At 40.4% G+C, this 17,779-nt stretch overlaps 1 protein-coding gene across 1 annotated transcript; it reads left to right on the top strand.

Moving 5' to 3' along the window:
• Positions 1 to 10,381: 10,381 nt before the first annotated feature.
• Positions 10,382 to 13,871, top strand: LOC145494886 (uncharacterized). Its single transcript, XM_081474440.1, has one exon. The coding sequence runs from the start codon at positions 11,620 to 11,622 to the stop codon at positions 12,478 to 12,480; it is 861 nt and encodes a 286-aa protein (XP_081330566.1). The 5' UTR covers positions 10,382 to 11,619; the 3' UTR covers positions 12,481 to 13,871.
• The last annotated feature ends 3,908 nt before the right edge of the window (positions 13,872 to 17,779 follow it).

Below are 17,779 nucleotides of genomic sequence, written 5' to 3'. Positions count from 1 at the left end.
GAACCAGGCGCCTTGCGTTTGGCCATACCTGACAGAGCAGAACGGCATTCACCAACAGAAAGAAGACGATCACAAGAAGAATCCTGCTCAGGAGTCAAGGTAGAGCAGATGTTGCTTAACAGTGACTCACGGCCAGCGGCATCAGTAGGCTTAGAAGAAAAAAGACCAGAATAGAAAGAAGAGATGGAGTTACAAAGGCCAGCAATGTTCGAAACGATTGTACCGTCACTCTCTCTCAACGCAGTTTTTTCTCGAGTCGGAAGAAGTGAGCAGGAGACCGCTTATTCTCTTCCACCCACCAGATTCTAGACTTCACCTGGGCACCGCGAGCCGCCTCGAGATCGAACTTGGACAGCTAAGCTAGAGTAGATTGATACGGGCCCAGGCAAGACATACCACCAGGGTTAACCTAAGACTTCAGGTGATAAGCCAGACGAGATAGAAGACCCCGCTCCGCATGACGCTCCTTAGCCTTCTTGGAACAATAACTATTTGTCAGATCTTTAATTTTGAGTTTACCAAGCTCCCATCAATCAGATAGAGAGGTAAAATTGCTTTGAGAACGACACCAAGTAAGCCAGAAATCAGTGATCAAACCGACATTCTCAGCATCTTGGAGGATAGAGATATTAAATTTCCATAGACCTGGACCAGGGGGAATGACATCAATAATTGAAAAAGAAAACAACATCGCACAATGGTCAGAAAAAGGAAAAGGAACAATGTCACAAGATGACACAGACGAGACCCAGGGACAGGGACATTCCACCGGATCAATGCGGGGAGCCAGCTGACCATCCTACCTGTTCCAGGTAAAGCTAGAAGTAGCCGAATGAAGATATCGCCGTATGTCAACGACACAACACGAGTCAAAAAGGCGGGTTAAGGCAGGCGTTCTCTCCCTCGACGTGTCATCGGCAGAGGAACCGAAACGATTGAAGTTACGGTCAAAGACCTTATTAAAGTCTCCGCACAACCGTAGGGATGGAAGGGTCAAGAGCATCAGAGATTCTATTGAAGAAATTGTCTCTAGCAGGGTTGAGATTAGGAGCATACAGACAAAGCACGCGAAAGGATACATCATATAAAGAAAACTCAGACAACAAAGAACGACCAGGAACCTCACCCCAAGAATTGACTAACTTTAAAACAGAACGGTAAAGGATGATACAGCCAACAAAGCGACTAGTACCAGGAGAGAGAACAAAATTAACCCCACAAGAAGAGAACCAAGAATAACATTCCACATCAGAGGTACAATGAGTTTCCTGTAAAGAAACAACATCGACCGTGACAGGAAGAGACCGCAACCACTTCAAGAGACCTTCGCGCTTGGAAGACTCACGAAGGCCGTTTACATTGAGGAAGATTATGGACAGAGCCATAATGAGATAGGTAGGGAGCACGAAACTGACTAAGAGTATCTAGACAGTCCATCATGCGACTGCTGAAGCATACCCCTATGAGAAGCAGGGGAGGATGGAACCAACGGGGAGCGGGAGCGGACTCGTTGAGGGCTCTAAGACACAGAGCAAAGAGGCTTAGGGGGATGAGGGTTCTTGAACAAGGACTCACAAGAATTCGAGTCCGAATCAGCAGCAACAGCAGAAGGAGTCAAGAAGTGAAACTGAAGAACCTTAACAATTTGGCTTAACTTGATTAGGGTAGGTTCACCCTTAGAACTACCATTATTAGATCCGGTCACTTTTGGACCAGCTACTTTAGTCCTATAGGCCACTTTTGGACCCGATACACTACTATTAGATACAATGGCCTCTTTTGGACCACCTACATTACTGTTAGCGGTTGGAATTTCCTCGACCACAACTGGGTCGCTAGAGACAATTGCGCAATCTTTTAGAATGTTCTGATTAACGTCAGCTGAGCTAAGGAAAGAGGAGATGGAGGGTATGAGGAGGGAGCAGGGGAAGGCGCCATCTCTTCCTCAGTAAATTCCTCAATGGATTCTTCGGATCCAGAGAACATGGAAACGTGTGATCAGACAGGCTCACCCTGAGAAGACTCTCCCGAGACATCAGAGGATTCCACCACAGACTGATGAGGAGGCGAAATATCCAAAGATATCAACGGAGGTAGAACCCGATTAACCACAGGATCAGCTGGAGGTGCAGCATTAGGATCCTTGGGGACAGGGGCAGGTGGATTAGGGTTGGGGGCAGTGGAAGGGCCGGCGGGGGCATGATGGGCCTGAGGAGTAGTACCCCACGAATTTTTGCAATCTTTAGCGAAATGACTAGGTTGGTGACAGCTTTTGCATTTATTTTTGTCTGGGCAGTCAACAGCCTTGTGCTCTCCCTTGCAGATCGCACACTTAAGGGGCTGACCAGAGTACCAGACACGGCAAGAATAGCCTTGGATGTTACAATGGAAAGGAATGTGATTCTCCAGAGACGTCTTAACAATCCGGGTGCCAGTGGCGAACTGCTTGAATCCCAAAAAACCGTGCGCTGATGGGTTATGTCAAGCACTTTCCCGAAAGAAGCCAGAGCCAAACGAATACCGACGTTACCCACCTCCATCGGCAGGTAGTGGACATACACGGATGTGACAGGAGTGTCGGACTCGGTGATCTAGAGCTGATGTATGTCATCGATCCAAATAGCTCTTTTACCGAGGATGGCATTACGGTATTCCGCGGACGTGAAAGTGACGCAAATACGACCATTCGGAATAAATTGGATCGCCAAAACCTGTTTAAAGTCCGACTTTTTGGACAACATTTGCACAATGACGTTGGAAGACATTGCAGTCACCATGCCATGAGCATGAATGACTACAGCTTTTGGCTGCGCAACTGGCATTGTATAGATGTAAAATTACAAAAAACAATATACACAAGCCAAAAAAAGACCAGGCCAAAATGATGGGTGACCCAGAAAAAACAGATGGATGGGCGAATCTAAGTTAAGTGAGAGGGGTAGTTGTTCTCTCGAAGCTCCGCTTTTGCTCGTCGCGTTTCCTCGCGTTTCCCTTTACTCGTGGAGGAAATGTTTCTCGCACGAAGGAGTAACGTGTTAACCACTGATCTTTCGATAAGTTAATAAAGATGGTGAATTTTAAGCTCGGTAATGAAATGTGAAGGTAAATCAATCAACATGACACGAGCGTGGGACAAAGAAAAAAATTCTGAGTCCCCGACAGGAATCGAACCCATGACCTCCCCAACACCGGGCGGGCGCTCTATCCACTGAGCTACGAGAACTCATGGAGAGCAAGGTCATTTAACTGAGTTCATATATGATAGGTGTCCTGCATACTGCTAGGATCAACGCTATCGATAGCGTTGATCCTAGCAGTATGCAGGACACCTATCATATATGAACTCAGTTAAATGTCCTTACTCTCCATGAGTTCTCGTAGCTCAGTGGATAGAGCGCCCGCCCGGTGTTGGGGAGGTCATGGGTTCGATTCCTGTCGGGGACTCAGAATTTTTCTTTGTCCCACGCTCGTGTCATGTTGATTAATTTACCTTCACACTGATCTTTTGTGGCACGAGGGGTGGTGAGAGAGAAAATCAAGGTAGCGGTCTGTACGTGTTGGCTTTCTGTAGACTTCCACTTGAACTGTCCTGCCGCGTCTGGACGTGATGGTGTCAAGGAAAGGCAAGCCATACCCGTTAGTGTTTTCAGGTTCCAAAGTGAACTGAATGTTAGCACTGACTAAGTTCAGATGTTGGTAAACCGCGTGGACTTGATCCTTTTTGAGACACGCATGACTGTCGTCAACATAATAATCAAAGGCTCCTGTGAGCAGCTCGTGGATGAACGTTTCCTTTTGCCTGTTTCAAAACGAGTCTTCGTGCGAAGCCTTTATCATAAAAATGAGTTAATGAATCTGCAGGCGGAAGTGAATGGTTTTGCACTCAGACTCGTTTTGACACAAAGGCAAAAGGCAACTCGGAAATGGCCTATTGGATGAATGTAGAAAACGTAGTTGAATTTAAAGAGAAGAGGAATTGATCATTGTAGAGTTGATCTTGGTACTGCAGTGGAAAACAGGAAAAGAAAAATCAGTTGGTCAAATGTGACGGATAGGTTTTGATGTCCAAATAAGGTTGTTTATTGACACCCTTCAGGTGGTTGAATTCGTTTTCTGGTAAAATCGTTGTATAATAAATAATTATTTATTACATATTTGAAATAGATTTCAAGAGCTAGAGCACAACAACAACAAAAAAATCAAGTTGAACACTGCTTTTATTAGGAACATTTTCTTTCTCTTTAAATCCACTGAAATACTGACTACCATAATGTAGGACATAAAAGCTACATGTAAGAGGGGAAATTGTAGCCAACAGTCTCCTATACATGCAGATCAGATTATACATTTTTTTTTGCTGAGTTATAGATAACATAATCTTTACAGCAGCAGGACACACATGTAGTAGAAGTAGAATATGATGACAACCATTTTAAGAATTGAATGAAAATTCAACAGGTATAAGCTGGAACAGTTAGGTTAGCTTATACTTCAAATAAACATTGCAAGATTTGTATTTAATTAATAGAGAGAGATTAACATATTCGATTTTTGTGTTCCTTTATGATGGAGTCTAGTATTTTCATTTAATTGTAGTCCTAATAGAAAGGACTGATGTTTCTCGACATGTACCGGTTACGTTCAGTGTATATGAACTTGATATGGAGCTGCTAATTTTAAGTTGAAGTTGTATTTCTGTATTCTATTGTAAAGCTGTAGGTTCTGAGTTAAGTTTTGACACATATAGTGAGTTCAGCTGGATTTCACTTGTTGACATTCTTAACTTTAAGAAACCTACATGGACAAAGTTCCAAAGTGTTTCCAACTCTGTAATTATACTGTAAATCCTCGAATTAGCGCCCCCCTCGAATGAGCCCCCCCCCCCGCTCAATTAAGCGCCCCCTCGTGTTGTCCTAAACTTAAAATAAGTGCCCCAGGCAATAATTTGAGGATTTACGGTGTGCAGTTTGCAGAGCCATTTTATATGCTTGAAACCAACGTCTTTTGCAAAGAATGAGTTTAAACAGCTCAAGTGGCAGCTAACACAAGTGTCAAAGGCATCTTTTTCTCTTCCTAAGTAAGGGTATTCCACATCCATCTGTAATTCTCAGATTAATTCCATGAAGTCTTAAGGGTGACTTGTGTTATTAAAGCCGGTTTCTATGAAGTCTTTTGATACTATTTTTGGCAGCTGATAAATACATATAGCATCAGTAATGGTGTTGTTAATATTAACATTTGCTTACTGTCACTTGCATATTATACATACAACTTGCTTCACCTGCAATACACAATAAATATAATAGTCACATATTTTAAAAGGGTATAAAAATGAATGCAGAAAAATTACACATGGATATCTTTAATTGCTGTCCTTTCTCCTCCCCCCATATCCAACCCCAATAAAAATAAGCTACTTATCTAAATGTGGTGTCCAAGTGATACTTCTTGCTTTTCTGGAAAGGGTTTAAGACAGAAAATGCCAGTTACAAATGGCATGCTTTCCTTCAAGAAACATTGGAGCTAAAATAATTCCTTTAACCTGAAAAATTTGTTGTTATATACAGCATCTCCAAATTGTGGTAGAGTTACATGTAATTTTGAAACTCTATGGGGACTAGGAATTTAAGAACATGAAAAGCACAGGAAATTCAAACCATTCTTTGTTTCTGCCAATAAATGTTCTGACTGTTTTCTATATGTGATTCAAATAGTTGCTTAATACATTTAGATATTTATTTGGTATGTAAAGCTTCATCTTCAGCTAAATTAATAATTATAATGATCTCATATGATATCCATAGTGAATTTTTGTAATTCAAACAGCTTTCATGGAAATTTATTTCAAAAGGCTGATGATCACCTGCTGATTGTGCACATAATTTGTGGTGCATGATTTCTCTGTGTACAGTAGTCAGTGGTGTACTGGTTAATCGACTGAGTGTATCCTTTGCCTGTTATAAGATATTTCATTAAAGCCTTTTGTTCTGTATTTGCCTGCATTAGATCAATATTAAAATCCCCAAGCAGTACAGTTGGCAGGGCCTTAGCTAGTAACAGGCAAACCGAGGCACTTGCCTCAGTCATTTTTTTCGTTTTTGTTGTTTATAGTCATCAAAAACACTCTAAATTCCCAGGAAGAAAATTAAACCATGAACATTGCCTCAGTCACAACTCATTTCTTGGACACTGCCTCAGTCATAATTTGTTTCTGGCTAGGGCCCTGGTTGGAATTGTAGGTTCTATTAATACTGAGTTGTGAAGGTGAGTAAGAGCATGAATTAACTGTGAAATTGTAACTTTAGTTTTTGAGCGATAGATACCAATGAAATGAATATTTGGAACTGGTTGGGTTAAAACCATAAAAGTAATTTCTAAATTATTAAAGTTACATCTGTATGGAATTTAGTACAATTCTAAACATTATGCATCAGTCAATTCCAGCAGTGCCCATCCCCCCCGGGCAACCGTGGGGCATTTGCTCATGTTGTCAGTCCCGGGGGTGGGGCATCCACAATTTTATCGCTGCCCGGGGCGACCCCCGGGCATTCAACACACGTGTTTTGGAAAGTGCCATGGATGAGTTCATCGGGAAAGACGAGACGTTTGTTGAACAATAGCTTGTTCGTCAGGTACTAGAGAAACTTGCAGATGTTTTTAAAGGTATGTTTTCTCAATTTTAGATATTTCTTCATTACTTGTAAGCATATAAATACAAGCGACAAGGTGAACTATATTTTGTTTATCACAAAACAATCACTGACGTGAACACGACTATTTCGCATTCAAACCTAGCCTAGCATTTTTAAATTCATGAAAGTGGAGTTAAAATACGTAAGGTTTGCGAATTCAAATGATGCGATCTTCAAGACAGATCCTGCGAACTTAAAATGCAATGCATCTTCATTTAAAATGTCTTGATTCTTCACAGAAAAAGTAGCCTGAGAATGCCGTCCGCCGCAATCCCAACTATCCTCTAGCAAACTGTTTAAAACAAATATAAAGAAATAAATATAATCAGAATCAACTAACACGTACTGTTGTCCTTGAAGTCTAGCCGTTGCATTAACATACTGAACAGTTGACCGTTTTATTCACTGATTAATTAAAAAACTGCGGAGGTGTTGGAAGGCAACAATCCCGGGGGCGGGGCATTTGCCCTCTTTCTTCGTCCCCACCCCGGGGCATTTAGACAGCTTATGTGTCCCCACCCCAGGGAATTTGCCCATATTTTAAAAAAAATGCTAATGCCCGGGGGTTAGCCCAGGGGGGATGAGCACTGCTGGAATTGACTGATGCATTAGAAGGTACACAGCAGTTCCATGGCAAGTTCTTATGTTAGACTGACTAAAGTCATCTCTGTGACTCGTAATTCACGAAGCTGATATGCATCATCTCTATCTGACAAGCAAAGTTTTGATTCAGCAAAATGTTGACATCAGCTTTTTGACTGTTGTAATCACTTCGCATATCATCTAATGTAGAGGTGGAGCTGGAGCTGGAGAGATCCAACATTCTGAAACAAGGTTGTTTTTGTTTGGGATGAATTGTCGGTCTGTAACACTGCCAAAGGCACAAGGCTTGCTTGTGTTCTTAGTCTGCTCATTTCACTTTTAACTTTCTCAGTAACCTTTATTTTGAACTCGACGTAAGCTTCTTTGAAGCTACACCAGGCCGCATGTCTCCTGGGCTAGCTAATTTTGCCGGCTTTTCTTCCCAAATATATATACGGAGACTTGTTACGGCGTCAACAAAACCAGGATCGGACCGGACCGGACCGGACCGGACCGGATCACGGATCGGATCACGGACCGGATTACGGATCGGATCACGGATCGAATCACGGATCGGATCGCGGATCAGATCATGGATCGGATCACAGAAAAAAAAACATCAAATCAAATCTTTTATAAGAAAATAATAAATAAAAAATAAAAGTGAAAACTAAATTATGTTAAATAAAAATAAGAATCCCGAATTTGACGCAATGACATGTTAATTACAGAGAATGACAAGAGGTCGTTTAAAAAGCCACATAAGCGCGTAATTTACGACAAATTTAAATTGTAGTGAACAGGCAGATGTAGTTATATTTGAACATTAGTTGGCTTGAAGCTTGCGTGAACCTCCCATTCTCGTTTTTGAAATTGTTGTTAGTACCAGTAGCTAATTCTCGGCTACTTTTTTGTGCCAGACGTGAGCGTTACAGTTAGCGTTACAGTTAATGAGAAAGCTTACGTACGAAAGCTTAAGGACATGACTTGCTTTAAAGGAGCTGCGTTACGATTTGCGCATCTTGAAAAAACTACCCCAGTTTTTCAAGTTTGTCATTTGCAGTCCTCATTAATCTTTGCCATCCTTAATGATCCTCATTCGGTTTTGATTTGGTCTTGCCTCTCAAGTGCTTTCTATCCTAGAACATGATCATTTTAAAGTTTTATTCCATATAAAGGCAACTCTTTACAACCCTAAAAATGACTCTAAAAATCGTGACGTAACTCCTAAAATGTTGTTTATTCTCGGGTTGCGTTATCGTTCACACTATCGATGTTACTCCCATATTTTTTTGTAAAACAGCTATATTTCCTTGAAATACAAATGGTCTGTTTCGTTTTATTCCAGTACGAAATATCGTATTCCAAACTCATATCTTGTAAAAGTATAGACTTGTCTCAGAAACAGAAATTGTTTGAAATCATCAGGTGTTTAATTTTTTAGTGTTTTTAGTTTTTGTGTTTCGATTCATAGGTTAATCCTATTATTACCATTCTGACTCGTTTTATGACAGTTTACCCTTGATGCAAGCGAATATATGAAATATCATTTATCTGAACTGCGGAGAAAGATATGAAGGCATGATTGATCATCGCAATCAAAACCCAACAGCCTGAAAAAAATTCATCTGTGACCAGCTCCCAGTTGGCTTGATATTATAAAAAAATAAAGGAATATCACACCTGAATTAAATAAAACGTTCTGCTCACAGTAGTCACTATAGTGTAATTTGCTCAACAAAATTTTGATCTTGAATCTTGTATCTTGAATTTTGAATTTTTTTCCTTGATCCGATCCGTGAACCGATCCGTGATCCGGTCCGTGATCCGATCCGTAATCCGATCCGTGATCCGGTCCGATCGGATCCAGATTTTGTCGACGCCGAGACTTGTTATCAACATTTCCAGTAAAAACTACATCCGTAGTACTGATCGATAATATAAATCGCCAACAGACAGAAATCAACTCTGTAAAGACAACATCCAATAATGACACAAAATGGCGAACGTCAGCTCTAACTTTTGCGTTTAGAAAACAATGTGCTTTGTCAGATGACTACTTTCGGAATCGAGGAGTTTCCGAACGAAAGAATCCAATTACTAGTACGTACAAGTGCTCTCATAGACATAGCTTTAAAAGGAAAAAACGATACAACAAGAAGGCTTACCTTAACTTCCATATGACACGGCATTCATTTCATTCCTCCTCCGGGTGAAATTAAAAACTCTTTAAACGATTCCGCCGATTCGTCCACGGACCACGGTCGAAAGACATTGAAGCTTTCAAGATTTCGATGCAACTATCGTCCGCCGTCGCTTATAGGATTTCGTTGTCGATTTGTCGCACCAAGTGTTCCTTACCGTAAAAACTTTCCATTTTTCAACCCATGAAGGAGTCCCTGTTTACTGGTCGAACAAAAAAGTAACTATCTTCGACCTCCATGCCTTGTTACGCCATGTTGTTGGACAAAAATCTACGTCTTTCTTGTACCCCCACAAAACCAGTCAAACATATGCCCAGAAGTCCTTGAGACAAAAACAATACTTAGCAGGGGAGGTAGGAAAAAAAATGTTTAATCCAACTTTAATGAATAAATTAATCAGAATCGAGTGAGTGAGTGAGTGAATGAGTGCCATCGGACTGCCTACTAAGCTCATGGATGTTATATAACATCCATGAGCAAAAACCACCATTTGGGAGGATGAAGAGCTGTGGTAATAGCGACGAGTAAAAGCGGTACTTCGAGAGAACAACTACCCCGGCAGGTCTTTTTTGCAGGGTGCAGGTTGCAGGTTGAAATTTAATTATAACTGTAAAAACCGCTGGCACTTAAAAGAAACGTACAGGTGGTAGACTTACCGTGACTGTTACATGACTCTGTTCACAATCGCTCAGAAACGTGGCTTCCACATAAGTGCCAAACCCGCCGAAGCGATGGGTGTAGAGTATATTCCTATGATTTTAAGCGTGCAATGAATTATTGTTTTTGAAGACACATCTGAAATATCATCTGAAATATCTGCTGAATTTGGTTTCTTTCCTGCGAGTACCAAATGAAAGCACACTGAGCTAGTGCTAGTATATTCCGACGGTTAAAATTTTATATTATTTAATTTATTTATTTATTTGCTTCATTTGTGATGGCAATCTTCTGTTGTTAAGGGAAGTGTAGCTTACAGTTCTTGTTGACGCTACGCCTAGAGTTTTCGAACTCACGCTCTGTTGAAGAGACTCGAGGAGCCCGTTGAGTATTGAAAGATCGAGCGAGGTTCGACTAGAAAAATAAATAAAAATACATGTGAAGAAGAGCCGAGCGATAAGAAAAATACAGGACAGAATATAAAGACTTACAAATGTTTCCTGACTGTAGCGATGACGGTGAAGCTAGGTAGAGTATAGATTCCGTAACAATATTAACTTGAAGCAATAGTAAACGTTGAAAAGATTGGCGCGCTAGGAAACCGTACCGTTTAAATAGTCCTAATTTGCATACATAAATGGCAAGCTAAAAAAAATTCGCACGTGGAGTCCCATAGGAAGACCCGAGCCAATTTTGGAATCGATGGAAACATCTGTGGAGCGGCCATTCAGATGGCTTTGAAGAGATTTCACTGGCCTCAGCGTGTCGATCGATAAGTACTTTTATTATATGGCTAGCTCCGTGAGCGGGCAAGATGAATCAAATCCAACGCTGTGATTGGCTACCCGAGCGGGCAAGATGGAGCTATCTTGCCCGCTCGGGACTACCCGCCGTGTCCCGCAAGAAAAATTTCCGCGAAAGCCATATAATAAATCCTTTATTGACCAAGCTTGTTCGGTCAAGATGGCTGGATATTGGCCAAGTTCTTTTTTTGCGTGTTTATGGACCGAGACGGAGTCTCGGTCCATAAACACGCAAGAAAAGAACTCACACTCGGTCGATAACCCATATATAGCGGATATCGTGTTTTCACCATGTGAAAGAGGCGAACTACTTTATGTAAGAACCCTTGACGAGTATATAGGTTGTTAATTATTTTTAGTGCCAGCGGTTTTCCAGTTATAATTACATTTCAACCTGCAACCTGCACCCTGCAAAAAAGACCTGCCGCAACTACCCCTCTCGCTTTATCAACGAATGTGAAAGAGCGCTGGCAACAAAACCAACTAAGCCTACCACAAATGGTTTTGTAGTACTTCCTTCCGTTAAGGACGTCTCCGAAAGAATTGGTCGCTTACTAAAGCAACAAAGTTTACAAGTTTCCTACACGCCACAGAACCATCAACGCTCAGCAAGATGGCGGACGGCAGTGATCGTGAGGTAACACAAGCTGACCAAGCTGATCAAAATGATATAAATAGGCAATGAAATTTACTTTTTTTACAGATTTAGATAAGTTATTGAGTGAGTATGAGCAACATCGGTCAACGAATGACATTGCAATAACGGAAAACTTGATTATTAGTTTGGAAAATGAAGTTCGAGCTTTGCAAAATGTATCTCACTTCGTGTCACAGACCAACAAGGAAACAGTTCTGGAAATGACCAGGAATTTCCGGTTGATGTTTTGGGACAGCCATCGTAGATTTCCAAGTCGAACAAGATGTTCACAAGTTGTCGTTTTGTCATTAAGTTTACCAAATAGAGTAGATACCAGGCAGGTTGGAAGGCCAAAATTTGACATAAAGGAAGAGACTTTGGCCGAGCTCCGTTCTCTGGGTTTTTGCTGGGAGGACATCTCTCGTATGTTACTCGTCTCTCGCTGGACTATTTACCGCAGGGTGTCAGAGTTTCGCCTTACCCACCTGTCCCGTTTCAGTGACATCACAGATGAACAATTGGACAGCAAAGTCAGTGCTTTTCTGAATGAACATGGCTGCTCAGTCGGAACTTCAATGGTTTCGGGTCATTTGAGATCTGAGGGGTTAAATATACAGCGAGAGCGGGTTCGTAAATGCCTTGCACGTATAGACCCTTGTAATGTCAGGATACGTTGGGTGACAACAGTTTCACGACGAGCATACTCGGTAGCTGGGCCAAACAGCCTTTGGCATCTAGACGGCCATCATAGTCTTGTTTCATGGGGATTTGTAATCCACGGGGCAATTGATGGGTTTTCACGGTTGGTAACCTTCTTGCATTGCTCGACAAACAATAGGAGTGGCACAATGGCGGACTTGTTTCTAAAAGCAACCCAGGAGTATGGCTGGCCATCAAGGGTGTGAACCGATCACGGAGGAGAGAACACGCAAGTTTGTCAGTTAATGGAAAATAGAAGAGGATCCAACAGGGGAAGCTTCCTGGTTGGTTCTTCCACTCATAATCAACGAATTGAGCGCCTTTGGCGGGATGTCTTTAGATGTGTAGCACACATTTTCTACTATACATACCAAGCCATAGAAGAAAGCGGTTTACTCGAGATAGATAACCCCCTGCACGAGGTTGTTCTTCATTATGTGCATTTGCCACGTTTAAACAAGGCACTATCAAGTTTTGCGTCAGCCTGGAATAACCACCCGCTAAGAACAGAGAACAACTGGAATCCTGAGAGGATCTGGGTTGATGGGATGATGGATCTGAGGAATCATCAATTGATGGCAGTTGCTGACATTGCTGATCAGGAGCTGTCTTTTGATGATTTGACTTGGTACGGATATGACCCATCTGCAACCACTCCTACGGATGATGGATTGTGCACAGTTGAAATTGAGGACGTTGACATTGAACTTCCAGGAAATGTCATACATGATCTTACAGCAGCTGTTAATCCACTTCAACTGTCAAACAGCAATGGGACAGATCTCTTCATTGACTGTCTTCACTTCTTACAGTCATGAAACATGTCATGCTAAAACATATGAAGCAGTAAAATCTTATTGCCTGCTGTTTGAAAGTCCTCACTACAATTGACTTCTTTGACAGAACCACATTGCAAAGCTGGCAGTTATACCTAATTCGCTTCTAAGTAGTTACAATTATTACTTTTTGCCAGAGAAAATCAATAGTATGGTAGGCAAGTCAACTGACACTTGTGCATGTATGTAAGGTTTCAGTGATGCATTATGGGTAGTAACTATTGCTTTCAACCCTAAAACAAACTTGCTAATTTTACTTCTTAAAGGTGCTATGAAACCCAAAGAGGATTTTTTCAAACCATCAATACATTACACTCCAGTAAGGTTTCTCTTTATTGAATAACTAACACGACAGTTTCAATTGTATTCTGTATCTAACACAACAGTTGCAATTGTATTTTGTATCTCAAGGTATGTGTTACAATAATATTGTATTTTGTATCTAAAAGTATGTGTTACATCAAATATAAAAGAAGTAGTTTCAACACAAATACTGTTACTGTTAACTTGGATAAACACAACAGAAGTTTAAGGTGGCTGAACACACTTTTTGATACCTGTGTTTCATTCACCTTTTTCTCTAAAACCCTTGATCCCTCGGTCGTCAAAAATGGCAGCAAGCTAGTTAACAACACAAACTTTGGTTTTTTGATGGTTAAGCTGACGTATGTGCCGTTGCTATGGCAACATAAATATAAGCAGGCCTTGAAAATCGGTTTTGTTTATTTGCAGAAAATCTAGTCATTAGATTTTCTTTAAAATTTGCATGCAACAAGCTTGTAACGATTCTCACAATTTAACATCATTTTGTTAAAAATTTAACAGAGAGATCTTTAATTATCCCTTGTTGAAGAATATCTAGAATTTAATAACTGGAATAATAATTTAGTAACTGGAATATCTAGAATTTCCTTTGTCAAAGTTCAATTATTTTCAATGCTCCAGTTACTTATTTCCTAAAGTATTTTCATGCAAAATTTCGTAAAATTATAATGAGTGGTTCTCGAGAAATAGGCGTATTTCCGAAAGTGCAATTTTCATTCAATGGCAATTTTTTTACTTACTACGCGTGCGCTGCATTTTAACTGGGTTCTTTCGGTAAGAAAGAAAAAGCTGAGAATTGCTGGGTTCTTTGCATCATTACCTTTTCTAATATATCTTTGTAATAAAAGACTAAAGCCATCAATACGCTGCGTTCAATTATAGAGAGAAAAATAGCACAGATACTGCGGGTGTTGGATATATAAAATGATCGCTCTATTGATGGTACGTTTGTGTTTTGCAATCCTTGTGTGCGCGCTGAATTGCATCAGCAAAAGCGCGCGCGAAACTGTGTTCGGCCACCTTAAGTTCCATAAAAACCAGCGAGTCCTTTGTGTTATCTTTTGTTCTTGATGAGACTTGATCTAAAAAAGACCTTGCCATGTAAAGAAGATCTCTTAACGACTTGCCAGCAGTAAAACATGCACATATTGGCTTTTTTAAGTTATCAACATCACCTTTCTAAAGGTAGTGCAACAAGTAAACAAAACTATTATTCAGCGGAACAGCTGAAAGTACTTGAAAGAAAGAAAGACTGTGCTTTCAGGTGCTAGACTACCTTTACACTTCTTCAGAGTGTCCAGATGGTCTTGCACCTGAAAGCACAGTCTTTCTCATTCACATAATTTCAATATCTGCTGACTAAAACATTTGACTCATTTCCCCACAGCCAGCACATGAACAAGGCTACACCTTAAAAGTTGTATCGGTGTCTTTCTATACTAATGATTCACATTAGCAACATTTAATATTAATGATCAAGCTGTTGTGAATGATGAGCCTTCAATAACTGTCCTCATAGCCGAAATGAAAAGAAGTATAGATGGGTAAATGGTTTGGCAGCTTTAATTCAAGTAAACATGGTGAGGCGAAAATGGAATCACCACTATAGCAAGATACTGATACGCACTGTGGCAAGGTGGACATTGAAACTTCAGATGTTCCAGTGACAAACGTAAGAAAATTCTTCAATTCCTCTACAGATAGATTTTTTACAAAAGTCTGAAGCATTTGGTAAACTCGGTCACCAATTACATTCTGCTTGCATGAATCTTAAAAATGTAAGCAGTTCAGCACAAAATCATTGCTAAGGCCACCCTGGTGTACAAAAAATTCTTCAAATAACGCCGAGGAATTATATTCAATCTCTGCCAAAACACTAAGGGTGGAGAGACCTTTTCTTAACTGATCAAGTATAGACTTCCTTTTCACAAGAATATCATGAAGCATGAGTGACTGGAGTACGTCAAGCTTATTGTCAGGCTGCAATGTAAATTGATCATCTATAAGTCAAAAAACATTCTGAGGTGCAATTAAGTATTTATCAAAGGTTTGTATTACTGAGAACTTTACATGATGAGCAAGAGCTGCCCTTCATGAGTGGGGTTAAACAACTCAAAAAAACTTTATTATTATTACGATGAAACCTCCCATTTAACAGAATATGCAATAGCAGTATTAAATTTTTAATAATCATTTCTAAAAAACAGGAAATCAATAAAATATTTCCCATGAACTGCATATCAGACACTGATTATTCTTTGCCTGATTTTCATAAACATTATGTATGATTAAAGTGAAGAATGATCATCGCAGTAAATTTTCCAAGTTAAGCAATTGGAAAGAGGAAGCCTGAAAAAAATCAGGGCCTCAACAGGATTTGATCCCGTGACCTCCGTGATACCGGCGCGATGCTCTACCAACTGATCTATGAAGCCACACATCGGGAGCGAGGTCAATTAATTGAGTTCATATCTTCCCGTGAGGAGTGAAATGATGTGAAGTATACATGAAATAATTCATATTTGAACTGCAGTTGTAGATGAAAGTGAAGAATGGTGGTACCAGTAAATGGATGGTGACAAGTAGTGAAAACCAGGGCCACCTTGTTCAAGACTATGGGAAATCATTTTCCCTAAGATCTCAAAGAAGCCATTTACTACAAGCTCACTGCTGAACACTGGCACTTTTCTGTACGGCTCTCCTGTAAATATGTGTTTGATGCCTTCATTGTTGCACAGCAACATGAAGACTTCACCAAACACTTGTCTCAGAACACCCACGGCATCAACAGCAAGTTGGTCTTTAACAAACTCAGATATTGGTACTACAGCATCAAAATCTGCACTCTTGTAATAGGAGTAGACATCCATATCTTGATCTTCAGGATCTATTTTTAATTTTTCTCTCATCCCTCTTGGAAGCATTTTTTTTCTCAACCTCTCAAATACCTGGGTACAGTTTTCTCTACTGTCTCTGCATCCTCTGTCATCTGATCAGCAATTTTCCTCCCAGACACTGAGTTGGCTACAGGATCAATTTCTCCTTCAGACATTCTGTAGCTGAGAAGGGAGTTTACAGCCCTCTCAGTGCTGCCATGAGGATGAAGAGCACTTCCAATGACAGGCTAGGGAATACCAGGAAATACAGCGGCTATTCTTGTCACTTTTTGATCTGTGGTTAACAGTGAGACTGCTGCTCCAAACTATGGTAGTTCTTCATCGTCAATCTCATCACATGCTGCTAGTGGAACACATGAAGTAGAGGCTCAACTAGGTGCATTACACAATCTGACAAAGGAAGTAGATGCATGGGAAGGAGAACTGACGACATTCTCACTGCCTGAAAGTGAAAAATGATCATCGCAGTAAATTTTCCAATTTAAGCAACTGGAAATATACGTTTTAGTGACGATTTTATTTCGTCACCAATATTTGTAGTTGATTATATATTGGCCAAGTGTAAAAACGAACAACAGTTACGGAGCTGTTATCAAAAGTGTCATACACCAAACTTAAAAATTTCATTTTAGTCTCATCATACAAAAAAAATAAATCTTATTACTTTGACTTTTTACAAAACAGGCTCTTCCTTTTTGTATCAGATCACGTTTACATTTCAAAGGCTTGTGCCGTTATGGCTTTTCGAGAAAGCTGTTGCCTAGGTCAAAAGATGACTTATCTTTAAATTTTTGTTACATGAACATTAGATTAAGTGTTCATTTAAATTTGTCGGAGTTTGAGTAATAATTTTGTTCTGATAGCACAGCTCAGATGTTTTTGCTACTCTAATTAATAGGGCTCACACTGGTGCACTTAGGGTAACCCTAGGGACACCTGCATGACCTTTCACTACAACAACAACAATCAGGAGCCCACGGGCTCCTGCAACGATTTATTGGTAGTTCCATGTAAAGATGGCAAAGCTGACATAATAACAAAACTACTAGTCTGAATTTCAGCCGTCTCTTCCCTTTACCCCGAGGGGGGTGCGGGAGAGCGCGCTTCTCCCGCGCCCCCCTCGGGGCAAAGAGAAGAGACGGCTGAAATTCAGACTACAAAACTACGAAAATTAAACTACTGTGCTAAGCCATTTGAATCAAGTTATAAAAACAAACTAATCACAAAATCGCTCATATTCAAGACTCGTTTCTATGTAAATATATCTACTGTAACCGCAACCTTTCTGCTGACGCTCGAAATTTGTGTTCATTTATCATGTTTAGAAATGTCTTTTGAATACTTATGTACGCATGATTCGCATTTGGGGCAATTCGCACCCGATCAAAGTTTTCAATATCTCGTATTTTATGGTTATATTAAAAAGTGCAACTTGGCACACAAAGTGT

This window comes from Orbicella franksi, chromosome 8, assembly GCF_964199315.1.
Source record: "Orbicella franksi chromosome 8, jaOrbFran1.1, whole genome shotgun sequence".
NCBI lineage: Eukaryota > Metazoa > Cnidaria > Anthozoa > Scleractinia > Merulinidae > Orbicella > Orbicella franksi.
This window is presented reverse-complemented; position numbering and strand designations above follow the sequence as displayed.

Bases quoted from the DNA above. Each gene is read 5' to 3' on its own strand.
- LOC145494886 (XM_081474440.1), top strand. From the start codon at position 11,620: ATGAAATTTACTTTTTTTACAGATTTAGATAAGTTATTGAGTGAGTAT.